Source organism: Trematomus bernacchii, unplaced genomic scaffold (assembly GCF_902827165.1).
Source record: "Trematomus bernacchii unplaced genomic scaffold, fTreBer1.1, whole genome shotgun sequence".
Lineage (NCBI taxonomy): Eukaryota > Metazoa > Chordata > Actinopteri > Perciformes > Nototheniidae > Trematomus > Trematomus bernacchii.
The window spans coordinates 1,219,953-1,247,760 of NW_022987708.1; the positions used below are offsets into that span (position 1 = coordinate 1,219,953).

Sequence of the window (27,808 nt, forward strand, 5' to 3'; positions counted from 1 at the left end):
ACTTCTCTAAGTGGTTGACCAATCACAACAGAGCCGGCGAGCTAACCAATCAGAGCAGACTGGGCTCTGGTTTCAGACAGAGGGTGAAAAGAGGTGCTATGCACAGACATGTCACAGTAGAGGCACACAATGCAAATATGAACCTGAGTGAATGGCACTGGAAGTTTAGATTCTCAACTGAATAGTATCCCTACAACCTGATTTGATAGAGACATGTTTCTCCGTTAAAACAGAGGAAGGCCTTGATGATGGATGCTTGTATCCATCGTCAATGCCTCTTGCCTCATGGTTCCTATGGCAACAGTCATTCACAGACAGAGATGCATATCCAAAAGAGCTTTAATCTGCAGCCGTGTCACAACGAGTGTTTAATCCCTGTAGAGCTGCTGTTACCACACACTTCACTTGATAGGATTCATTCTTTCAGTCAAGTGTTTACTCAGATCAAACAGCAGCGTTACTGTGGCACAAACACATCTGGATTGGTAGTATTGAGGGTTTCCAGAGTCTTTTTGTACAGGCAAGAGAACAAATACATTTAAGGGGCCCTATTCTGCTTATTGTCAGGTGTCTTAATTGTATGGACATGTCTCTATGCTTTCATGTTCAAGCACCTCTTTTCACCCTCTGTCTGAAACCAGAGCCCAGTCAGATGATCAGACAGGTTAGAAACACACTTCCTGCAGGTTTGTGTGTCTTCTTGTTTTGACTGAAACCCTAATAGACCTCTGAAAGTATTTATTCAAACCCCCTTTGAGGGAAAAAGATAGGAAATATAAGGTAGCTTTTCACAATATGGACTCCATGCTGCTGTGTTGTTATACCTGACATGAGCAGATCCAGGTTCAGTGGCTATACATGTAAGTCCATTCAATCGGATTGTTCTTCTACGGTGAACATGTTATTTATAAAGTCTGTTTGAACCTAGGTGTGTGCTTTTAAAGGGATAATTGCACACAGATGCCCTTCCATACTTCTGAAAAGGGACTGTGCAGGAAAGCTGGATGCCTCTGTATGAAACGAGACAAACAGCCTTTTTCCAAAAGCTACATATATGCAACACAAAGCAGAAACACTTACCACGAGAGGTATTTATCAAGGGAGACAGCTCGGTTATTTGAGCAGGCTGTAGAAGGATAGCACTGGGTCTCTATAGCCCACTGATACTGTAGAGTTGACTTATAATAATACATCTATACTGTCCTTTATCCATAATATTAGCATGGACACATGCTAGATAAAGAACTTTGACATGTTGTGCACATGCATACACCTGTATTGTATGTGTATACAAATTGTAGGTTGTCACCGCATGGCTTTCGTTTTTTGAATGTCAGAATTCCTTTCTTTGTTTGTAACATTCTTTGCATAAACAAAAACCAAACAATTGTGATTGTGATGTGACGAATATTTGACATAAAAATAAACTAACATTCAGGTTTCTCTTTTTTTAACTTTTTATTTATTGACTTAGTTCGTCTATACACGTACTCTGCAAAACAAACTCATTAACATACAGTCAATAAAACAAGACAAAAAAAACTTGCCTTTTTGTATCCCCTAAATCCAAAATCAGTTTTGTTTTCTTTTAAGTGAATTTCTAAATGAGCTCAACCATATCTGTATTTCTTGTTTAGTATCAGCTGACATAAAGTAATAAACAAATATCAGCTTTGAACAAAGATCAAACACAGATAGTGAATTATGTTTAATACTGTATTCGACAATGGGTTTGAATTACGTTTATTTGGCATTATCAAATCAACATTATATGTGTCATCAAACTCCAGTGTAAGGCCCTCGCATAGAGGACAGTAGTACATGCGCATGGAGCCTTAGAATTCAAACACAAAACATCCAACTAACGTGTAGTGGGAGATCTGTTGTTAGAGTTTGTCTCTTAGTAGTAAATTCAACTTGTGCTATATATTTGATTTGACTCCATGTAAAGCTGACCTGTGTTCTCTCCAGCCCCCCCCCCCCCCCCCCCCCCCCCTCTGTGGCGGTGATGGCGGTGTTCCCTCTGCTTCCTCTCTGCGTGCTGCTCCTCTCCCTCCACACTCTGGGTGGAGCGTCTCCTTCCTGTCCTGTGAGCTGCCGCTGCTACAGCCTCACAGTGGAGTGTGGCTCCACCAGCCTGAGGGACATCCCCAAACACGTCCCCCCCTCCACACAGGTAGCTGCACCCACTCAGGGGGGACGCTACGGCTGGGTTACATCCACACACAGTTCACCATCAAGTCTTAATTCTTAGGAACATTCTCAACTTCTCTCTCCTTGATCACTTTCCCAGAAATCAAAACGGAATGTCAAACAGTTCATTAAAGTCGATATATGAATACAATGAATACGTCTAATACATCTTCTGCTCACATTTGTCTTCTTCTGAATTACAACATTCAATACAAAGTACATCTGAACAAAACCAAGCTCTAAAAAGAAAGATACATATTCAGAGATTATTATGAAGGAAATGAGGAAGCAAAATGAGGTTTTAGGATAAACCCTAACTCTCCCTCCGTCTCTCTTCCTCTTCCAGACCATCTTCCTGCAGGACAATGTGATTGGTCAGATCCGTCGTCAGGACCTGACTCTGTTGAAACACCTGCACTACCTGTACCTGCAGGTAACACACAACACACACACAAACACACACACACACACACACACACACACACACACACACACACACACACACACACACACACACACACACACACACACACACACACACACACACACACACACACACACACACACACACACACACACACACAGTCCAATCCGTGTCCAGGCAGGAAAAGAGGAGAAGCAAAGGAGAAAAGGCACACATTTTAATTTACCCAGCAGCATCAAACATTATGGTCTGGTTCCTCTTCCTCCAGAACAACAGCATCTCAGCAGTGGAGCCTGGCTCTTTCCAGAACCAGGGTCAGCTGTTGGAGCTGGCTCTGAACGGGAACCGGGTCCACCTGGTGACAGCTGACATGTTCCAGGGACTCGAACATCTGCGCATTCTTTACCTGGCAGGAAATGACATCACACGCCTGCTGGACTACACCTTCCGTGGTTTACAGGTAAGGCACGTGTGTTATGTTCATTACATTTGACTTGAACTTAATTTAAAGCTATGCAAGATGCCCGTCTCAGCTCATGACACTATGAGGCTCAGCTGATACGTAGAGTTCCTCCATGAGGCGCGTTCACACCAAGTACTTTTTCCACAATAGTTCATGAGAGCTCTTTTAGTTCTGATGAACTAAAGCAGATCGCGTTCACACCAAAATTAGTTCCTGGGGGTGGATTAGGCAAATGAACCGCTGACGTCACTTCTTCTTCTTCTGCTTTGGGTTTACTGGCAGGCCGCAAACAACTTCACGGTGAGTACAGTAGGTGGTGGTATGCACCTTAAAGTTGCAATCCGCCAAAAAACCGAGAGAAGAAGAAGAAGAAGAAAAACCTCCCGCGCCCCCCTGCTGTATATGAGGCGTCTGTTTCAACCCAGTCTCACGGCATTTCGTGTTATTAGTCACGAAATTAATTTAATCTATTGATTCGTGTTCACCAACACGATTTTCACATTTTTTTCGTGTCACACAGAACGATTTTAAATGCAATGTATTTCTATTGGTAGTATGTTTCGTGCCTGCAACACGTCTTTTTGTCCGGTCGGGTCTTGGAAGACCAGAAGCTGTGTGGTTCATAAAAACATGTTCTTACTCAATATTTTACCCTAAGCCTAATCCTATCCCTTTTATTTTAAATTGTATAATGTCTGAGTTTTTTTGCCGTCAGTGAGGAAAAGAAATGGCTCAGAGCCTCAGAATACTGAAATCTGTATTTTATGTCATCTTTTTTTCCTTCTAATTTGTTATTATTTGGTGCAGGCACGAAACATACTACCAATATAAATACATTGCTTCTAAAATCGTTCTGTGTCAGAATACTTAAATCTGTATTTTTTTTAAATGTCTTTTTCCTTCTAATTTGTTATTATTTACATTGCTTTTAAAATCGTTCTGTGTGACACAAAAGAAATGGCGAAATCGTGTTGGTGAACACGAATCAATAGATTAATTTCGTGACTATAACACGAAATGCCGTGAGACTGTGTTGTCTGTTTACCTTCCGACCTCAGACATGAGCTTCGTCTGAGTTATTTAAGCAAACACAAATATAGATCGTCGACCAGTCAAATGCAATAGCAATGCTGATTCGGAGGCGACGGCGGTTAAGAAGGATTGACAAAAGGATTGGACGACGACATGCACGCACTATGGATTGCGTAACCTGTGTGAAATGAATAAACTGTCATCACTCATTCACCAATGGGTAATGTTTAGATGGATTTTAGGAACTTCCCCTCGATTCTATTGGCTCTAACGAGAGATATGGAAAATGCACCCAAATGACCCCGGAAGTGGGTCTTTTTTTTCTAAACCTCTCTAAAAAGGTCAAATGTCACTTGTTTTGCATCAATCTTAATACAGGGTACTTATTATATGTTATAGTTTGGATTCCTAAAACTTTTAGTCTACTATCCCATCATTCAAGGGTGGTTTTCACTAGAAGTAATGTTTTTTGTTTGGACGGACACTATCATTTACATCTTTTTACGATGTTCAATCTGAATTTACGTTAAATTAGGAAAAATCTATATTGATTCTGACTCTTCTACATTCAACTCACAGGTTTATCATTGCTTTCAGAAAACAGATTATTAATTTAACCCTTTTAGAAGTGAAGATATAGTCAATTGTTCTGGGAATGTCATTTTCGAGCCTGAGGCCTGAAAAACAGGCTCAGGGCTTAACTGGTTAAAGTGATGTCTAAAACTCAGTTAATGGGGCTCATTCACTGGCGCTTCCACAAACAACAACCAACATAATGATTACATTCAAATTAAGTACAAGTTTACATTAACTTTGGATAATAACACGGGAGAAATGAGCAGAAGCGCTCTCTTTTCCTCTCTCCCTCCCCTGACAGCCCGTCAGTATCTCATGCAGCTCACTGATCCAGTAATGAGTGACCCGACAGTTTTTCATTTAATTTCAAACCTTTATTTATCCAGGTTGTATCCCATTGAGATCATTGATCTCTTTTTCAAGGGAGACCTGCTCAAGTAGGTTCCACATGAAACATTAAAAACATAACAGAGCAACAAAAGGACATCATACAGTAGCATTACAGGGATTACAATTTACATACTATCCACATGCACAGGTACCAACAGCTTCCGATTCAGTAGCATCCAACCGAGCTTTAAAAACATTTAGTGGCACCAGATTGCTCAGTTTCCATTTTAATTGCAGACTATTCCAGGACAGTGGAGCTGCGCATCTAAATGCTATTTTCCCTAAGACAGTCCTAGCAGTTGGCACATTTAATAAAACCACAGCATGCGATCTCAGGGAGTAGCCACTTACAATTCGCCGTGAGATCAGGGAGCAGATATAGGATGGAAGTTTCCCTAACATGGCTTTATATAACAGTGAAGATTAAACATATTTATAACTAGTTTAGCTTCTTCCAGAGGTAGATAAAATAGCTAAGTGTGTAAGGTCTAACTCTCACGGCCCGTCCACACAATTTTTTGGAATATGAGGAAATGACCTGCGGTGTGTCTCTCCCAGCATACACGCGGTTTGATTGGCTGCATAAACGGGATTTGATTGGCTGACGCTTCCACCGAAGCTTCAGAAGCTTCAAAAGTTGAACATTTCTCAACTTTTGCAGCGAGCCACGCCAGCAAAGCTCCGCTTCGCTTCCCACAATGCAGTTCGGCGAAAAGTGACGTCACCCCATTCAAGTGAATGGTGAAGCTTTCAACGCACGCCGCTGTGTGGACGGGCCTTTAGTGTGTGTTTCGTTCCGCTCACCGGTCCGTCACAGCGGGCGGAGCTGCAGGGTTTCTGCTTCACACACGTTGCATACCGCTATTTTACTGTCTTTTTCGGGCACCTTAAAATACTGCCAGACTGGTGAAGCCATTTTGGCGAGCTTGTTTTGCCGCGCACGGAGAAAAGTGTCATTTATTTTAAGTCATGTGATCGGCTCTCCCGATCGGCATTTATAGAGAGCACCGATCGATCGGCAGAGAGTGAATATCGGCCGATATTGATCGGCGGCCGATCGATCGGAGCATCCCTACCTTCTGTCATCAGACCCCTATTTCTGCCATGTAACATCAACTTATCAAACAGAACAGTTTAACTATTAAAGTTATCATAATGAGAATTTCAGTATTTGACTAGACATGATTTCACATGATTAATGAGAATGACAGGGTTTGACATTATATTGTTTTATCTTTTGACTGTTTCCCCAGCTAGCTGAGTTAATTAATTCTTAAATTAAATAACAAATTAAATTAGCTTCAAATCCAGCTTGATGCCAATGACCAAGTTGAAGGTGAGGTAAAGGCAGATGCTTTATTACGTGAGTCAACCCTCGCTGCATCAAAAAGCTCACTGATGCTTGATAAATGCTCCCTTTTAAGCCCTCCAAGGATAGGCTGTGGGGAAAAAGCCTCTGACAAATTCAACACAGCAACGGAAAGTACTTGTCCTCACCTCTCCCCTTATCCTCTTCCCACTCTTTTTCACCTTTTTATTTCTTCCTTTCTGCTGTCTTTTGGATACAATCCCATTTGTATCCTGTGCAGTCAAGAGGAACAGTTTTTTATTTTGAATGCTCAAGTAATATATAGGTATGGCCCAGAGTATCGGCAGAGAGTGAATATCGGCCGATATTGATCGGCGGCCGATCGATCGGAGCATCCCTACCTTCTGTCATCAGACCCCTATTTCTGCCATGTAACATCAACTTATCAAACAGAACAGTTTAACTATTAAAGTTATCATAATGAGAATTTCAGTATTTGACTAGACATGATTTCACATGATTAATGAGAATGACAGGGTTTGACATTATATTGTTTTATCTTTTGACTGTTTCCCCAGCTAGCTGAATCTGAGCTGAAAATGGGGCAACAATCGCTAGTCACCAACTGCACTGAAATCATTATGATTTACTGTGATAAAACAAACAGTTTAAATTGAATTGGAATCTTGAGATCTAGAAAGAAAGAAAAAGTGAGTTTGAATGCAGGACATACATAGTCTGAACGCATGTTAGTAAATGAAACCATGTTCTCTTAAATGGGTCACACTCACACAGATATATTTTCTTATAAATAGAGCAAAAGGGGACATTTTCTTGGTAGACTGCCTCAGGCCATCTCTTAGAGACAAGAGGCAGTTCACACACATTATACATTCAATTTATTCAAGAATAGACGCACAACACCAGCAAACTCGACGTGGAAAGCGTAAAGAATGTGCAGTACGGTCTGCGTCATGCTAGATGCACTGTTAATCTCTTCACTCTTTCAGGAGCGTGAAGGTTAATGGAAGTTATTATGCATGTAGTCCGCCCACACCAGCCAGCAGACACACGAGCTAAGAAACAGTCGCACTATTTTTAGAGGGTTGTACTTCTCTGTATCCCGGGAACAGAGAAAGGGGTTGAAGGAGACACTTGTTATTCCCCCGAGCCCCTGCAGGCCTGAGGGCAGATGAAAAGTTGGAGTGAGTCTTTGAATACCAAGTTTTCCTCCTCTTTTCTCTCTCCTTCCTCTTTCCTCTTTCCTCGCTTTGCTCGATCCATCCAGCTGTCCGCTCGTCGGAGTCTACCCAAAGGAGGGTCACAGTCATCCATCACCGGATTATTTCCTTGCTCTCTGTTCCTGGACGCTGCCTTGTATTAAGCGGCAGTTTGCTGGATCTAAACGTGGCTTTCAGACAATTAAATATGGCGTTTGTGATGGATGGATGGCGGGCCACAGCGAGTATACCGGGTTAATAAGTCCTGCTGTTAGTAGCACTGTTTTGCTGGTGCTGCGGAACTGTGATCTGACACACACAAACACACTTATACACACACTTGCGGAAAGACGGTAAAAAAGTGACATATCAACGTGGTTCGAAAGAAGGATAATTGGATCCTTGCTTGTTGTATGTAATATTGCAATATGCTGCTTGAGTTGCATATAACACACATTTTGCTTTCATAATATACAGTAGTTAAACAGACTAACACTCCTGTCCACAGTACCAAATCATAACGCAGCAATAATCATAATACAATAATTGGCCATGATTTGAGGTGGGATGTGAGGTCGAAAGAGGGGGGGTTTCCTGAGGTAGTGTTATAATAGTGGAGATTAATTATAATTAGTATCAGATTTATTGCCAAGTACAAGGAAATACAAAGAATTTGCTCTGGTGTACAGTGCCGCTTACATTAACACTAAAAGGAAAGAAAAAACGAAAGGAAAAACTAAAAATTGAGATTATACCAACTATTTAAAAATATTATATAAAAAGAGAAATGTTGACACGAACATTTTAATATACAAATAAAGTACAGTAAAAATATGACCAAATGCTATGAAATGTTATTTTTTAATTATTACGATTTAAAGTAGAAAGCTGTGCTGATTTAAAAAAAAAAATAAGCTTTTTATAGAGAGATGCAGTTTTTTTTTATACAGATCATTGTGGAGTTACTTTTAAACAGAGCCTATCGGGTTACACTACAATACATTCATTTATTAGTTTTCAATTACATGGATCTTGGAAAAAAAGGCAATGACACAATGTATGCAGTAATCCATAAAAACATGCATTATGTGAACTATATATGTGTCTTCTTATGAACTCTAACAAGCTGACTTATTGAGTTCAGATACTGCATAGCTTAACATTAATAGCCTTTTATTCATTTCCACTACAGATAAAACATAGTTGCATTATTATTCTATTTATTATTTTTCCAATAAATTCTTTGTAAAAAAACACTAAGACATTACAACCATTCTATGATCTGTAAAACTGCCCTTTGGTAGTCATGGCAAATAATGAACTAAACTATCTTATAATGTATGCTGTGAACCTGGTATACCAGATATTTGGTTAATATGTTTCTCACAAATTCTTAAATTAAATAACAAATTAAATTAGCTTCAAATCCAGCTTGATGCCAATGACCAAGTTGAAGGTGAGGTAAAGGCAGATGCTTTATTACGTGAGTCAACCCTCGCTGCATCAAAAAGCTCACTGATGCTTGATAAATGCTCCCTTTTAAGCCCTCCAAGGATAGGCTGTGGGGAAAAAGCCTCTGACAAATTCAACACAGCAACGGAAAGTACTTGTCCTCACCTTTCCCCTTATCCTCTTCCCACTCTTTTTCACCTTTTTATTTCTTCCTTTCTGCTGTCTTTTGGATAAAATCCCATTTGTATCCTGTGCAGTCAAGAGGAACAGTTTTTTATTTTGAATGCTCAAGTAATATATAGGTATGGCCCAGAGTAACTGAAGATCTATACATGCACTGCTGATGGGCTTTGGTTATCCCTGTCAAGGCTTGTCATCAGATCAGTGCACTCTCTGGTTACAGCTGCCCCCTGAACTCTGAACAAAGGGAAAAGCTGAGAATTCAGTTAGAAGGCTACGCACATACTGGGAGAACTGCGGTTCTGTGAGAAATAGTACAAAGTGTTTCTAGTTTGTATGTGCTCTCTCCTATAACAAGCTTGAGAACTGGTAAAAGGATTGAAGGGCTGTAAGGAACATGATTTACTTCCAGCGAGGTCCACATCATCCATCAGCCTTTACAAGTAAGAGAAAAAGGTGGTGCAGTGTTTTTCTACTGCGAATCAGGCTAGGGTTAGGGTTAGGGCTTATTAACGAGGTCCTCTTTTAATTTCCCTGATTCTATAAGTATTCAATTGCCAACTTTATATCAAATGGAATCTCATACTTTTTTATTATTTTATTTGATGAACCTTTCAAAATTCTGCCTGTGATAAGCGTATAGTGGGCTTCTTTGTAAAGCGGAGTCTCATAAATAAGAAATCATTTCCCAATTAGGGATGAATAAAGTATCTATAGAATATAATTGGGAGGGATCAAACCCTCTTTAATGGTCGCACATGCAGAGCACACAGCACACAGTGACATTTGTTCTCTGCATTTAACCCATCCTAGTACCAGGAGTCTAGTACTAGGAGCAGTGGGCAGCTATTGTACAGCGCCCGGGGAGCAATGGGAGTGGGGGGGTTGTCTATATATATATCCCATTTTCATTTCAGATATATCTTTAGGAGCGAGGTCAAGCGACACCTTTAAATATGGCCATGCCAGTTTTTTCATGGCCAACATTTATCCTAACTTCCTAACAAGCTATTGTGACAGAACTATAAGAGGTAAAACTTAACTATACGTAAATTCATATTTTAATCTTTAGATTTTACATATTTTGATATTGGACTCTCCTTTTTATGTAAGGAATCATTAACGTAGGTCTTAGGTTACATATCTCCTCTTGTATCAGGTCATTCTCTCCCAAAATAAAGATCCATAACATGGACGTTCAAAGCTTTCTGCCCATACCTGAAAAAAGTTAAGACTGGCACAGTGTCCCTGGGGTAAATGAGATAGAAAGTTAGAGACAGCGATCATTCATTGTCTTGCTATTGGATTGTTTTGGCTAGGATTGGAGGAGTCATGAAAATGACTCGTCTTTAGATAAAGACGTTTATTGCTTGCCCTGTAAAGGATAAATATCAGCAGGGAATTGATGGGTTTCAGAATGGATGTTGGCATACAATGTGATTGCATGCTTGAATTTGCTTGTTTGTTCATTTTGTTTCGCTTGGCCAAGCCTTTAAGTCTTTTCCAGTATTATTGCTCAAAAACTAATTTCCATCACAGTGGATACTAACAAAATACTAAATCAAATCAAATCAAATCAAAGTTTATTTATAAAGCACATTTATAAAGCACATTTAAAAGCGATTTTTGGTCGGGCCAAAGTGCTGTACATGTAATAAATACTACAATCACATAAAAACACATTACTACAATCACAATAAAAGACAATAAATTACAACAGATATATAAAAAAACACAGGGAAAAGTCAGGAGTCGTGCTCCGCTCTGACTAGAAGGCCAGAGAGAAGAAGTGTGTTTTAAGAGTAGATTTAAAAACCCCTAGGGTCTGGGCCGACCTCACATGGAGGGGCAGAGTGTTCCAGAGCCTAGGGCCAGCTGCTGCGAAGGCTCGGTGCCCTCGGGTTTTGAGCCTGGTCTTGGGCACTATCAGCAGCAGCTGGTCAGCAGACCTTAAAGCTCTGGCTGGCGTGTAGCGCTGGAGGAGTTCAGCTATATAGGCCGGAGCCAGCCCATTTAGTGCTTTAAAAACAAATAAAAGGATTTTAAAATCAATTCGGAACCGAATTGGAAGCCAGTGCAGTGAGGCCAAAATTGGGGTGATGTGGTCACGCTTTTTGTGGCCAGTGAGTAGACGTGCAGCTGCGTTCTGCACTAGCTGCAGGCGTTTAATTGCACTAACCCATAACAACTTTATACATGAATGGAAGAAATGGCATCCAGGATACGTGGAGTGGGAGGTTGCACACACCCTGCTGTCTGGTCAAGTCTGGACAACCTGACATTAAAGCTGGCTGTCCCTTCATTCAAATCAAGGTTGGAGAATGCTACACCCCAGGTCTGGTGCCTCTGGGCAATGGCTGACATCTCTACTGAGACAGCCCTAGATTTACAGTGTATTTGAGAGGTTAGGAACTTTACTCTTTGATGGAAGATGTGATAAAGTGTAAAGTGCTGCCCTTTATCAGAAACTACTTTTGACCTTCTGCTGTCAGAGGCAGAAGGATGAATGGGCTCGTCCCCTCTGCTACTATCAGACTCAAGACACCTGACAGGAGGGGAAGACGTGACATGAAGATCAGTTTCTAGATTGACAGAAATGTCCTGCTTTTGAAGCTGAGAACAATGGCCGGTCACACATTCCTCTTCTGGAGGACACAGGTGTGAGTCCAGTTGAACTAAAGCTTTCTCTACAGAACTTAGTTTAATGGTGGTTTTTGAATGAGTTTGAGTAGGTCTTTCTTGAGCGCAGCACAAATGAGTCTTACTTTATCAACATTGAAGGCTTTTGACATCATATTTTGGTAGATTTTAATGGACAATAGGACAAGAGCCCAGAAAGGTTAGGGTTAGGGTTAATGTCCCTCTTATACAGCGGTAGAGTATGTCCAACGTAAAAGCCTTGATAGATAAGGCAGGAGCCTCGCCTGACCTTGCATGACTGCTTCATCCTTGTTAGGTTTTTCCCTGTGCCTTAATTCTACTGGAAACTTGGTGATGGCAAAGATTCTTACTGAAAGTTCTAGAATATGGATTTGTAAGAAAAGCTGTATATTGAGGATCCTCAAGGGGTAGCAGGGATCAATGTGTCCCTATTTAACAGTTTGTCTAATATCTTGCTTTAAATTATCTTGTTTGTTATTTTACCTATAAATGTAAAGCAAAAAAAAAAACGACCATTTTGTGACCAAATGTATTGGTTATGTTACGGGATAGAGGTTGGTTTGAATTGAAATAGCTACTTAAATTAGAAGTCACGTTACAAATAACGATCAGTGACTTCATCTTCACACAGGACACAACACTGTTCTGCTGGTGTAAGTCATGGGGTTTTGTCTGACCCATCCATTCACCAAAACCTCCTCCCTAAGCAAACTTTATCTGATGTTGTACTACGTCACCTGTCCTGGGGCCTCATTTATAACGCCTTGCGTAGGATTGACGTGAGAAGGTTGCTTACGTAGTACAAAGCAAAAAAATAAATACAGACATTTTCCGACATTTTCCGATTCACAAAACATTGCGTACCGGCGAGGGAAGTGTGTACCGGCACTTCCTACGCCTGTTTCCCTTTATAAATCACAATCGACTCGAAATGCGGCGCAGCTTTTGCAGGCTTCACGTAACGCCCATATTTGCCTATAAATAGTCAAAGAAACGCCCATTCATTCATTTTGACTGACTGCATGAAGAAGATCGCAGGAAATTACGACCGAACAGCTAAAAAAGACATCTCACACCGTGTCAGATTTTGGTTATTTTGGGGAGGTCGAGATAAATCATATTGTTTGGTGGATGCAGTTTGAACCAGAGTAGCAGCATGGAGGTCGGATCGTCACCAAAATAAATAAATAAGTGGTCCGAAAAAAGTTAATGAAAAATACACATAACCTTCCTCAGGCAGTGTGTTTGTCCCGGGGACAGGAGACACCCCCTTGATGAGAAACTGTAAGAAATGATCGGGGAATCCCTCCGGAGTGGAGTCATGACGACTGGATCTGAATTATTTTGTTGTATTTGGTGGTTTGTGTTCCAGCTGTCGATCAGCAACTATATATCCATAATCCACCAGTTAAAGGAAATACAACTAATGTGTTGTGTTATATTAGCTGTACAATTGACCACATATGGTGTTCTTAGTTTCCATACCTCCTGTGTTTTACGAGCGACTTATCAAGTCTTGGCAAACGGCATAAAACACGATTAAACGTGATAGTATATAAAACCATGCTCGTATCTACAACCTATAGAAATGCAAAACGGCGTCAGTTTAGACGTAATTCTGTCCTCCTGCTTACCGCATCATTTATGAGAAAACATTTCATAACATTAACACAACATATTCGAGGTGGTTTTAAATAACATATCCGTATTTATTTATTTCTCCAAGTTATGTTTTTGTGTGCACTGAGGAGTCTCAAACAGGCGTTTGTTTAATCATTTTAAGATTGGCTTTAATCAATGTTTGAAAATGAATTCTTCATATGATAAATGAGAGGTAACATTTTATTTATTTCCACATATTTCTCTCCATTCTTCCTTCTGCCAACGGTGTCGCAGTTTCTCGTCTCTCCCGTTGTTGTGCTTAGTGCGTACACATGGGTTAGAGTTTGCGTGGAGGACTGCACATTTTCCCGTCAAGTTAGTATTTTATAAATCGCAAACATTGCGTAGAAACTGGCGTACGCCATTTTTTGAGCGTATATCCCTTTATAAATGAGGCCCCTGGAAAGTAAATAAGTATGTTTACTGAAGTATTGTACTTCCTACTTACCTTACTTAAGTATTTACTGTACATGTAATGCTACTTTATTCCTCTACTCCACTACATTGCAGAGGCAAATATTGTACTTTTCAATCTACATATTTAACACTAATAGTTACGTTTAATATATATCAACACATGATATGCTAATATGATATAATATTTAACAACTGTGTTTTTTCTGAAGACTAAAATGAAAATGCTCTCGCGCATGTATTTGTTATTGATAAGAACAGGACATTATAATAACAATACAATACTGTGAAAATAGCCTTTTCCTTTTCATACTTTTGCTACATTTTACTGATAATACGGTAGCACTTTACAATAAGACTACCCTTATAAAGGGTTTACGAATAGTTTGTAATTCATTTATTAATTAGGTTGTGAACACTTTATAAATAAGCTTTTATAAGACATGAGATAAACAGGGCAACTGTGACCGGTTGCTTGCCAAATAGTGAGCCCACATTTATCTGTACTGCTAAGCCTTATATTGGCTACTTGGCTTACTTCGTCTTCATCAGCCAGCATCCTTGGTATCTGTTGTCCACTGAGTTGATTCACGCTAAGTAGCCAATATAAGGCTTAGTCATCTTGCCAAATAGTGAGCCTGTGTTGATGTATGAAAACTCTGTTAGAACTGGTTCTTAATGATTAATAAAGTGTTTACAACCTAATTCATAACCTAATTATATCCCTTTACAATAAGACTACCCTTATAAAGGATTCATAAAGTGGTACCGATAATACTTGTCTACCTTGTATTATCTCAAATGGTTCATTGTGCAGAATGATGACTTTTACTTTTTGTACTTTCAGTACATTTGGATGCCAATAGCCCAATACTATTGTACATTTACATAGAAGTAGGATTTTAGGACATTTACTTGTCAGGGAGTATTGGAAGACCATAGTATTTCTACTTTTGCTTCAACAAAAATACTTCTGGTTCTCTATCAATATTACTTGGTGTATGAATAGTTTATTTTATCGGCGATTTATGCCAGCACACAGGATTTAGCAAGAATATGTTCATACTAAAAAACTGGCCATGACTTGTTTTTGTTCTCTCTATATCTCTGGCACTGTACAAGGTGTATTTCTTATTATATCACAGTGGCGCCCCATGTCCCCCCTCTCTATACATCCAGTCACACACCTCCCTACTTTCCATAACCTCACTCCCTACATCCTCCAGATTTACCTCAACATGCATAAACACAAAGCCAAATATGCATACAATCACTTGCACACAAACAAACCAGGCTACCAATTATAAATATGACATTACAAATAGACCATTATATTATGTTTCACAAGCAGGTTAACATAATGTGTACATAATATGCATATGTTCACTTGTGCATTGGTAATCAGAGAGTAAACATTTGCCTTCTCTGTGTAAACTATGAATGCCTTGTTGGAACAATCTAAAATGATATGCTAATGAATGATTAATTGGATCCCAAAAGAATAAACTATATAATAGTCATATATATGGAAGCCCTGTTATATTATTTGGCTTTTGTCAAGGCATTTCACTTACTCATCTTTCAATACAAACATATTTCAGAAAAATATGCTTTTAGTATAGCCACATTTATTCTATGAAAAATATCAATCAATCCATGAATTTATGAAACCATCAATCAATCAATCAATCAAAAATACTTTATTAATTCCAGGGGAAATTAAGTTTTGTGACAGTTACACCAGCTCATAATAAAATAAATACATATTATTTAATAATAATTTGAAGTAAAAATGTGCAATACAAGTCCTTGTTCCCACTGGGACGTAACGTCTTAGACACAGGAACGTGGCAGGACATCCTCCACAACACAGGGACCCTCTGAAGACTCAGGCTCATGATGAAGACATGATGAAGACTCAGGCTCATGGTGAAGACATGATGAAGACTCAGGCTCATGATGAAGACATGATGAAGACTCATGCTCATGGTGAAGACATGATGAAGACTCATGCTCATGGTGAAGACATGATGAAGACTCAGGCTCATGGTGAAGACAGGATGAAGACTCAGGCTCATGATGAAGACATGATGAAGACTCATGCTCATGGTGAAGACATGATGAAGACTCATGCTCATGGTGAAGACATGATGAAGACTCAGGCTCATGATGAAGACATGATGAAGACTCAGGCTCATGGTGAAGACATGATGAAGACTCAGGCTCATGATGAAGACATGATGAAAACTCATGCTCATGGTGAAGACATGATGAAGGCTCAGGCTCATGATGAAAACTCAGTTTGCATCAGGCTCATGGTGAAGACAGGATGAAGACTCAGGCTCATGGTGAAGACAGGATGAAGACTCAGTTTGCATCAGGCTCATGGTGAATACATGATGAAGACTCAGGCTCATGGTGAAGACATGATGAAGACTCAGTTTGCATCAGGCTCATGGTGAATACATGATGAAGACTCAGGCTCATGGTGAAGACATGAAGAAGACATGATGAAGACTCAGTTTTCATCAGGCTCATGATGAAGACATGATAAAGACTCACGGACCGTCCACACAGCAGCGTTAAAAAAATCTTGAAACGCTTCTGCCCATTCACTTTGAATGGGGTGACGTCACTTTCCCTCACTTTTCGCTGAACTGCATTGTGGGCAGGCGAGCGGAGATTTTCAGGATTTTCAGGATTCAAAGTTGAACAATGTTCAACTTTTGAGGCTGAGGTGGAAGCGTCAGCCAATCAAATCCCGTGTACGCAAATCTGACCGTTCAAGCTCTAGCCAATCAAACGGCGTGTATGCTGGGAGAGACATACCGCAGGTCATTTCCTCATATTCCAAAAAATGGAGGAGAAATTAGCAGTAGGGAATCACCCGGTGCTTTATGACCAGTCCCTAATTACCTACCGGGATACAAACCGGAGGAGCCAGGCATGGAGGGAGGTGGCAGAGACAGTGGTATGTTTTCGCCTGTTTGGGGAGTTTATATCCAGTTTACTTCAAACTTTTTTGCTTCGTATGTCGGGGGCGGGAGATTCATGTGATTGGTTGTTGGTGCCTTGCTCGCAAAAAATCCCCAAGCTTCAGATACGCCCACCTCCAAGATTTTTTTAACGCTGCTGTGTGGACGGTCCGTCAGGCTCATGGTGAAGACATGATGAAGACTCAGAGTCATGGTGAAGACATGATGAAGACATGATGAAGACTCAGGGTCATGGTGAAGACATGATGAAGACTCAGGGACATGATGAAGACTCAGGGACATGATGAAGACTCAGGCTCATGGTGAAGTGTTCAATGCAATCCTTGACCCAGCTATCCTCCTTTGTCTCATTGGTTTACCCAGAATCCTCTGGGTCCTTCTTCAGATTTCAGTGGGGAGAGCAGTTGTTCCAACAATCATGCTAACCGGCTTTAGTACACTTAGCTTCTCCCCGATGTAAACAAGATGATAAAACAGTGGCACGAATGCAAAAAGCAGCAAATCAACGGTAAAAAAACAAACAAACTTAAGCAAGAAAGTTAAGAGAGGGCAAAGCTTAATATGTTACTAATAGAAGTTTTTTAAAGAAAAATAACAAGTTTGATCCAGGCTGAATGATTATGTTAGGATAGCGTTGTAGGCAAAGATACATATTCCAAAACTCTCTACCTTCCAAATAAAACTATCTTATTCAGTTCACCATACTGTTTTCTAGTCTAAATGATTTCAAAGGTAATATATAGCTTTTGAATTAACAAGACACTTGAGCTGCCTTATCCCTCATTAAGCACCATCATTTAACATAACATGCTAACTTATGAGATATGTTATTAAGGCAATTAGCATTATTTATATACTAGAAGTACGTCATCATACTCATCTTCACATAAATCATGGCTCTTACAAATATGAACTCTGCCTCCTGAGCTTAATGAAGTCCTTGCAATTACAAGAAAAACAGTTTTTCCTCATTAATATGCAAATGAAAGCACATGTGCTCTAGAATCTAATGAAATCGTCTCCTCTATAGGGCTGTGTAATTATGAATATACGGCAGTTTTTTTGCACAATAATTTATTCCTAGGATTGTGGATGCATATGGCAAAAACAGACAGACATATCGTGATTACATAATGATATTTTTATCATCAAACATTTTGGAGGTGATTTTTTGCCGTTAATCAACCTTTTGGACGGAATATGAACCCATAAGTGTAGTTTAAAAATGCAGTTTAGCAAATTATGCAGCAGCTTAATGGCTCTTCTGCTTTATTGAAGATTAGTAGGCCTGTGTGTATAACTTATAGTATCACTTCTTATACCAGTTTTCATGTGCAGCAAAAATCTGCATTTTTCTATATACTGCCAAATCACATACTACACATAGACATAAAAGAAAAGTCAACAACAAGGTGTTGTAAATTGTCTTAAATTGTAGGTATTCTTTACACACACAATTATGCCACGCATATGAAGCTTTTTATTTGAGTGAATGAATATTTCCTGTCAATCAGTTGTATGGTTATGTCTTGGTGGGTTTGAATTGTACATTGCACATTCCCTCCCATGCTTGCCTTTGCAAGTGGCTGTTACATTTATAAGCCAAAAAAAAGCCACTATTTCAAAACTAAACATTTATTCTATCTTAGGTGAAGTCCAAAGTGTCAAAAATCACAGTTCCACAATTTATTTGAGCTATTTACAGGGCAGTAAGGAAACACTTTGTATTCATCGTTATGGTAAAACAATTTGACCAAAACATATCATCATGAAACTTCCCCAGTTGATTACTAACATTAGGATTCTTTTTTTTTGTATTTTAGGTTTGTATGAATTGTTTGTTTAAATATGGAAATGACGCAACACAAATCTGACCATTGGATATAGCCAGATTCAAAATGGTGTTCCTTTTTCATTTTCATGATGGAGGTAAAGGTTTTTACTGAGGTAATTGTTGAGGGATATCTCTTTGTAGTACACCATAAATCCCAAGATTACTGTTAAAAGTCATAATAAATGTATGTTTTTGGGAATTAAATGTTCGATAAATCAGGTTCAACCATGTGACATGTGCAGCATCGCTGGATGAAAAAGGTGTTTGCCAGCACTTGCCCTCTTCAGCCTTCCCTCCTTGTTGGCCGACATAATGACAGTGTGAGTGTGAAGGCACTTTGTTAGTGATAAGAGTTAATTACAGGCTGGATATGAGTAGCCTTCAATCAGTGCACTGCAGAAACAATCCATGACCTCCTCCGTCTCATCCCTCCATGTCCCTCCCTTCAGAGAATGAACGACAGCCTGCAGAAGTCACACTTTACCTAAAACCAAACCACTTTACAAAAACAAAATGTCTACCTAAGAACAGGAATGGAGATATATGTATAAAGCTGCATCGAGGAGGACATTTCTCTGCAGGGTCTTTATTGTCATACAGAAAAATATACCTATTGTCTAATAAGGCAGTCATTTAATAAAAATAAATAAAACGTCCTGTTCATAGACAATTTTCATATCCAAACAGCTAAGATAAAACAAACAACTAAATTGTAGGACCTGAAATGTATACTTCTGACAGAATGGTCAATGTTTCAAAGATTACAAAGAAGTCCAACATTGGGAGAATATTGATTTTTGTTGAGACATCATGTGTTTCCCTCTGCCGATGCACAAAATCAGTATAAAAATTATCTTCTCATTATCTTAAAGTCTTAATGAGATCATGGGTCATTTAATCATGGATTGTCTGAACACCAGCTCCTGATTGGTTGGACATCCCTGGAGCTCCTTTAATTATTGGTCCAGATCATTTCCTGAAAATCATTAAAATGCTACTACTTCGATTCCTACAAACAGGACGAACAACATCTCACTATTTAAGCCAGCTCTCTTGTTCTTTGTTTGTGAAGAACTTTAGTGTGTGGAATGTGCTATATAAATAAAGTTTGATTGATTGATCAATTGAGTATTTAATCTCAATGCCACAAAAAAACATGAAATAACAAAATGTAGACACTCGTTTAATTTACTCATTTAAATGTATAGGATCTGGCTTCATGACATGCTGCCAGTAGAAATTGAAATGACACATACATTAAAATGTGTGCCTTCTTTTACTCTAACATAAGATCTAAAAAGGACCTATCATGCTCCTTTTCAGGTTCATATTCATATTTAGTTATTCTCCTGTGACATGTCTCCATGCTTTAATGTTCAACAAGCTTTTTATTTTTCTCATACTGCCTGTGCTGCAGCACCTCTTTTCACCCTCTGTCTGAAACCAGAGCCCAGTCTGCTCTGATTGGTTAGCTGGCCAGCGCTGTTGTGATTGGTCAACAGCTTAGAGATATCCCGTCCCTTAGCAATTGTTACATAGTGATGTCACTACGTTAACTGGAATCACACAAAGGAGTGACCCAATGGAGGCGTTTCAGGCATGAGGGGGTTGTGGAAGAGTAACTCCCCTCTGTAGGAATCACAGGGATTTTAGTCTTTTACATCCAAAGAAAACTATACAACACACTATAGGAAAGGGAAAAGCATAATAGGGCCTCTTTAATTCTGTGTATATGAGGTCTATTGATACATTTAAAAAAAAAAAGGAGTGGGAAGGAAGTTTGCTTTAAAAATATGATGCAGATTTGGGTGATTTGTTATACTACATACATAAACAGTCAAACCAGAACAAAAGATCCACAGTTAGATTAATGCTGCAACAATGTTCATAGATATTAAACGCAGACCGAGTCCGTTTCCATGCCGGTCTTCTTATCATCCTTCAAAAAGTCAACCAGAACCTTTGTAAATGCGTTGCTGTGTTAAGAGGAATGAATCATCATCTCAACAGGAGAGTGATGCTCGCAGCTTCAGCCAGACACAGGCCACTCACATTGTTCATTTCATTACCTCGCCGAGATGAAGCAAAAAACTAAAGGCGGAGAGGGGGGAAGAGGGATGGATCTAGCTCAAGCCGCAACATCCGTAAAGAGATTCTTCAATATTTCAATTTGCTGCGCCTTGTACTGTTCCATGGTATGCAGTTTAAATGGAGGACTTTTATGATGCAAATGCAGGCAGGAGCTATAAATCTCTCTTGCTCTCCTCTCCTGCGCTCCCCTGATGCAAAAGATGTGCTCTCTCCTTTTCAGACACACATATACACACTCACACTGAGGCGCTATCCCCGCACTCTGCCTAGCTTTCTCTCCACTGCAGCATCGTGTTACACTCGCCCCCTGGCCACATGCAAAATTAATCAGGTCCAGGTGATGTAGGGAGGGGGGGAGAGGGGTGAGAGAAGGAGTAACAGAAAGGAAGACAGGGAGAGAAAGACCCCAAAAAGTAATGCTTTGACTTTCCTCAACAACTTCTAGGTCACTTTAATTTGGACGATGATAACTCAGTCAGCCGCTTAATCACACACGTGCACGTCGCTACCCGATCCGTACCGGAAACCCGGTGCATATCTGTTCCTGCCCGTGATGCTGACTGAAGCATCTCGAGGCAATTTACGGCATGTTTGTGGGATTTCAATACAAATATGTGATCTTTGGTTTGCCTATTATGAAATAGAACAATTAAAACTGTTCCTTTTTTGATAAAGAATGTCTAAAATATGGGGCTATATAGTTTACCAAAGAAAAGCTGGTGAAATTCTTGCATTGTTTTAATAGGGTAATTGTTAAACTCATTCAACTATGAAAAATGAAATACTTTATATCATAATGTACACTCATTAAGATACTTTTGAACCTAAGACACTAACAGTGTTGTAAGATTTACTCTAAACATATTTTATCAATATGTATTTCTAAGGCCCTCACAATTATTTTATATTAAAATCGTGTGTTTTGTATGCACCTGTTCCTATTTGATCTTCGTTTAATTCCTGAAAGCCGTGTTCTCTGTGCTATCGGCACTTTATCAACAACACCGTAAAAAATGTCGGTGACAGGAAGTAGTTATTTTTCCACAAAAACATACACAGTAGTGCAAACACACACTATGATAAAATAATCCCAAAGTATCAGGTTGTATTGAAGTGCTATGCTCTTATAATGGCCGCATAAAGAATGACTACATGCAATTCATATGTTTACATTTGTTGTACTAATAGGTCTATAGTTTCGTATTAATGTACGAGTGATGTATCCTAATTACGTAATCCGCTTATATGTATTGCGTTACTCCCTGCCACTCTTCAAAGAACTCAAAGAACAGCAGTTCAATACCCTGTCCTTTTACAAAGTGAGCTTAAACACAGAGCTAACTGGAGCATACACAGACTACCTGACATCTGGGTGGAGTATTACACACAAACATCTAGGGAGAAGCTTTAATTAAAGAGCATTTCATGATTTCAGTAACTGCTGACCCCTTGAACCCTCTGTGCTGCTCCTCCTCACCAGGGGGAGGTGGTGGATGTGCACTACGCCGGCGTGGACGACCTCCGGAGGGCCAAAGACAGCCTGAACCTCACCAACCAGATCGCCCTGGTCAAGCTTGGCCGAGCACCTCTACTGTACAAGGTACGATCCAATCTAACCTCTGCTACTGCTCTGCTCCGCTGATAAGGGAATTGCATGCATGTGATTTAACGCTGTACTTGAGATCTATCTGATACTATAATCCTGCAGCAGGGAAACATATTCTGAGGAATGAGATCTTTTTATCTTTAAATAAGTGCAAGGTATGACTCAGAAAATTATGTTCCTGAGCCTTTAAACTAAATGTCCTTCCTGATCTCGGGTATTTTATTATACTTGCATCCAGTCGTACCTCACTGCATTTTAAAGTAAGTTAATAAAGCCTGCTGCAAACAGATTTGTATACTGGCCGGTCATGCATCACTTAATCTTCATTTTATTTCTTCAATAAATGTATCATACTTGACTCGTGTATCCGCAGGAAAACTGTCTGAATCCATCCGTCTCAATAAGAAGTAGCATTAGCGACGCACTGATAGATTAGGCCTTCTCCTGCTTGGGTGTGTGCCCACGTTCCGCTCTAAGCTGTTTTCTTATCAATTAGAAGATGACAGGGAAAATATATATTCCAATCCAGTTAATTAAAACATAAATATCTACTTACATTTTAATTACTCACACATTCATCTTAAGTTTCAATTAAACTAAAAGTAATTGAATTATGCAAACGTGAAAACAAACTTAATGTGGATGAGATGGAATATTGAGTAATGGAAATGTTTACTGAGAGTAGCTTTGATTTTGTCCATGTATGTCCGTTGACTTTGAATTAGTAGTTAAAAAAGCGGGAAACTGTAAAATGATTGTATTCAATTATAATTATGTTTACCATGTTAAATGATATTGATATCCTTTCATAACTGAGGTTTAGATGCAAGACGGGGGAAAAAAGCTTTTTTCCGGAGAATCTGAAAGCTTTGACTTCATGCTTTGTGCAGTAAAACCAAAACCTGTAATGCGATAGAGACTGTGATGATTCAACAAGCATCCACAATCTGCGTCTATAGAAAGGTTTATTTGGTGATATTTAAATAATATATTTGCCTGTATGTATCAAACTTAAAACAACTTCTATATTGCTAAAAGCTCTGGGAAGACTAGTTAATGAGCCTTTGGTTGATATTTGTTTTAGTTGTTCCAACTAATGTCTAATATCTAACTATCTTTTAACAGATACAACATTTCTACCTCCATTTCAACTGATCAAAGTTCAGCCTCTGATAAACACAGAATCTAGTTTAAAACTCTGGAAAAAGCTTAGCAAATTAACCTGGTGCTCCATTTGTTTTGGAGCTTAAACTCACTTAAAATGTTATATGGAGAAAACTTAGATGTAAATATGTTTTTGGCTATACAATTATGTATCCTAGTTTCATTTAATTTCCCTTCAGTTACCAGATATGCAGTGTATATGTCAGGGATTGTATTGAATTATTAAGTAAGCTAACTAAGTTAACTACGTTATGTATACGTGTCACCACTGCCATGTAAGTTGAGTATGCTATGTAACTTGAAATAAGTCACCATTAAGTTATGGTTTCAATCTGGACACAAACAGCATTGTTTTGGTATTTGTTATCAGGGGGTTTCACTTTTGCTTTCAACCATGTTTCACCAGTTAGTGGCTGTATTTTGCAGATAAAGGTGTGAAACTCTGGTTAAAGCTACAAAGACGACCTTGGGTTTGGAATGTTTGCCAAATTCTACTCTTATTTTAAGTCTTAAATGTCCTTTTAAGTAGTTAAATAAATGCAGGCACTAAAAATACAAGAAAGCAGTTTCCTCGGCTTTATTCATTGAACATTACTCTACTTCCGAATGTGAGGCTGGTGAGAAATGACAGGCTAATGAGCCATAACAGGAGTAAATGGAGGTTAACAAAAAAAAGTAGAGTAAACGTTCAAAGAGGGGTCAGCATACTGCATTTGCATTCCTACAGTTAGAGTTTTAGAAATCCATTAAATCAGTCTGCACCTCCTGCCTCATGGGAGCGGGCCAGCAACAGCTGACCCATTTTTCCTGCTCGCGCACAGTTTGTGACAAATTTGATCATGTGTGCTCCATAATGTCTCCGTGTGTCAGCAGCTGAGAGGAATGATCGCCCTTTACGTAGAACTGGGGAGGAATGATGGATGAGCCTTGTACCCGCACTAATGATCATGTGACGGTGACCGCAGGCCCAGTGTTAACATACAGCTACACTCATATTTAACACAAACATGGAGCATACGTTTGAACCATATTGGCTTAATAAGTCATTTAGTTCCATTAGTACTAGCTAATTTGAGAATCACAATATAGAATTGGGATATTATGTTATAATATGTTTATTGTTTTCTTAATGGTTTTCCACACATTTTACTAACACGTTATTTAATACATGTATATGAATGTCAATCATGTGTGTGTCTTCTGTAATCATGTACTTGTGAAAGTAAAGGCTTTCACACACTATAGGAACATGATCATTCCAGGATACGGAAAAGCAAATTTTTACTTGCTTGAAAATATTATGCCTCATATCTATATGTACTGAGAGCGATGAGAATTAGCAACGGTTAGAATGGGTCTTCTTTGGCGTTTGTCTTTGGACCTCCAGCTCTGTTGAGGTGAGCCAGGCCAACGTTTCATTGTCCATGTCGATCAGACCACGGTATTCAATGACCTTGATCTTGGCGGTGGTAAGTCCTATCGCTAGGCATTTGCATTTAGCATTATTTGAAGGTGCTGCCTGACCTGAAAGAACTATGCTTGTTGCGGTCTTCAGACGTGGTCAAGTCTTTACTTGACCACTTTTTAGGCTTATAAGCCCACACGCTACTTTTAGGGGAGGCCAAGTAAAGGATATCGTTTTCCACCCAAGGCAGTGCTCAACATTTGGAAGTAGTTTACATTTTGGAACTCAGCATACATGGGACAAGGGCCAAACAATTGACGCTGACAGATATGTTCCTTAAATATCAGTTTACAGCATAATGAGGAGGAGTTGTTTGTTTATGTGCGGGGTGATCAATACCCTGACTATAAGATCTATCCAGTGTTTCACCTATATTCATTTCATGAGCACTGCTGCTGAAATGTCATTCGATCATTAATATCCTCTGCTCTTGTGTGCTGAAGTGCAGAACCCACCTACACTCACAGAGACATAAACAACATTTTCTAGGGAAAGCACTTATATTTATTAATACTTTAAAAAACTGTTTCTGGATTAGATCCGAAGGTATGGTTAGCTGTTTATAATTGCTGTTCAACTTGCCTTTGAAAAGTTGTCTGAAGAGCAGACACCCAGCCACCGACCACGGGCCCTGCGTCTTCAGGCGGTAAAAGATGCTGCATGTGTGCGGCCCTTTATGTCTAAGGATTCTAGGGAGGCAAGAATGGAAGGAGTGGATCTGGTATAAGCTGCTTAGTCAAGGATGACAGGATAAAGAAGGTTTTCTGTTTCTGTTCGTTGAGGTGGATTACGAAGCCTCAATATTGTTGTTTAGACAAAGGCACAACACATAACTAATAATTGTGTACTTTACTCAAATTGATTGGTATCTACCTTTTATTTGCAAATAATATTTATTAAGAAATGCCTTCTTTATTTGACGTGTAAAGTTCATGCTCTGTGTGAGAATATTTATGTCCAACAACAGTTCAAACTTGTTTTGTATTGACCTGATTAAAAGCACGGGGGAACAAATATAAAAATAGTAAAGGCCTTCAGTATGCAAGATCATGTGATTTTGTTCATGAGCAACACAAGTGTGTTCATTTCAAAATGAGCAGAACACATGGTAAACAGCGTGTGCATGCTACTTGCATGACGTTCTCTGCTTTTTCGTATTGTAAGTGGTTGATAGCCGGTGTGTGTAAAGTTAAATGAGTGTGTGTGCTTGTGTGCAGTGTCTGCAGTGAAGGACAGAGTTGTGATGAGAGGAGCTTGACCCTGGTTGGTGTCACATATTCAATAAAATACTCATCCACCCTCATAAAAAACAAGGACGCTACATTTCCCATGGACAACAATGAAATACTGCTGTATGCAGCCCACTGCCTCCCACCCAGCAACTATTCTCTCACTACCAGTAATGTGGGATGAATAAACACCTACGCAGTGTAACCTTTGACAGCATGAGAACCACAACCAGCCATATAAGGAAACTCTGACTTCAAAAGGATGAGATATAATAAGTAACTGCAGTAATTATAAATGTACTTTCTGTTGAGCAAAGTAACACCACAGAGATGTCACCACGTTCACACTTTGAGTCATTAATTGCAAAGACACACACATAAGGGCCGTGTCTCAATTCAGGGGCTGTACTCTTCGGAGTACGCAGCCTACGCGGTCCACGGGGGACCCAGCCCAGGTAGACCGGGTAGCCTGGACCGAGCGGCCTACGAAATGAGACAGTCTAGCCTACGGAGCGCTTCGTATTTATGTCACGTGATACGTGCTGTTCGGTTGCGCTGCTCCAGCAGCCTGCTAGCTAATTAGCTTACAAGCTAACTCAGCTGAAAAAGATCCAGAAACGTCACTTTTAGTTTTTTACTTTAACCATTTTTTGGAGATCACCGACGGCGATGAAATAAAGAGGACCATGGCCAGGTAAATAAGATTAAGCTGTTCCTTTAGCCCCCAGTAATGTTACATTAGTAAGTTAACAAGTAAATGATATATAGCTGATGTAATTTAATCATATTATTTCATATTTAAAATAAGTCTTAATTTTTCTGTACTAATAAAACAATATGTTTTTTTAAATGAAAAAAAGCATGTTGTATAGATTGATTCTTACAATAACAATATTAGTTTTCTAATCTTAATATATAGCTGTGATTATAACAGTTTATATTCTCCTTCTTCCCCTAAACCAGCCTAGATGATATCCCACTGACACCAGGTCAGCACCTCCAGGTCCAGCACCACAGTGACCCCCCGCTCTGCTGAAATACACAATTAAACATTTTCTATGACCTATTTTTTGTATTAATACAATTAAACTGAATTTAAGACAGTTGAATGACCTAGAGATATCCTATTATTCCACTGCGTATGTACACATGTTGTAAATAATGGTTAAAACCTCAGTAAATGAAATAAACAATGTATTTAACAATTACAATTTAATATTGTATTTTCATCTTATCACAAAGTAGAGGTAAGAATATATCCATCCTCTCTCTGCAGCTTCATGTCTTCTATTATTATAACTTTCATCATTGAGACAGAGGAAATCAATCATGTACTTTAACATCAACAGCAGTAAAACAAATATCAGCAAAAATGTGTTTATGGAGTTGTTTGTTTGTATTATATGTGCAGCAAGTATATAGAAGCAGCTGTTTGGGGAATCAGACA

The 27,808-nt window shown here is 39.3% G+C and overlaps 1 protein-coding gene across 1 annotated transcript in view; it reads left to right on the top strand.

Annotated features, from left to right (window-relative positions):
• The first annotated feature begins 2,008 nt into the window (after positions 1 to 2,008).
• Positions 2,009 to 27,808, top strand: part of LOC117490945 (inactive N-acetylated-alpha-linked acidic dipeptidase-like protein 2) — a 330,276-nt gene continuing 304,476 nt past the window's right edge. The window contains exons 1-4 of the mRNA XM_034140729.1: positions 2,009 to 2,176; positions 2,540 to 2,626; positions 2,886 to 3,077; positions 22,378 to 22,497. Coding sequence (XP_033996620.1) covers positions 2,009 to 2,176; positions 2,540 to 2,626; positions 2,886 to 3,077; positions 22,378 to 22,497 — 567 coding nt within the window. The remainder of the gene's footprint in view (positions 2,177 to 2,539; positions 2,627 to 2,885; positions 3,078 to 22,377; positions 22,498 to 27,808) is intronic.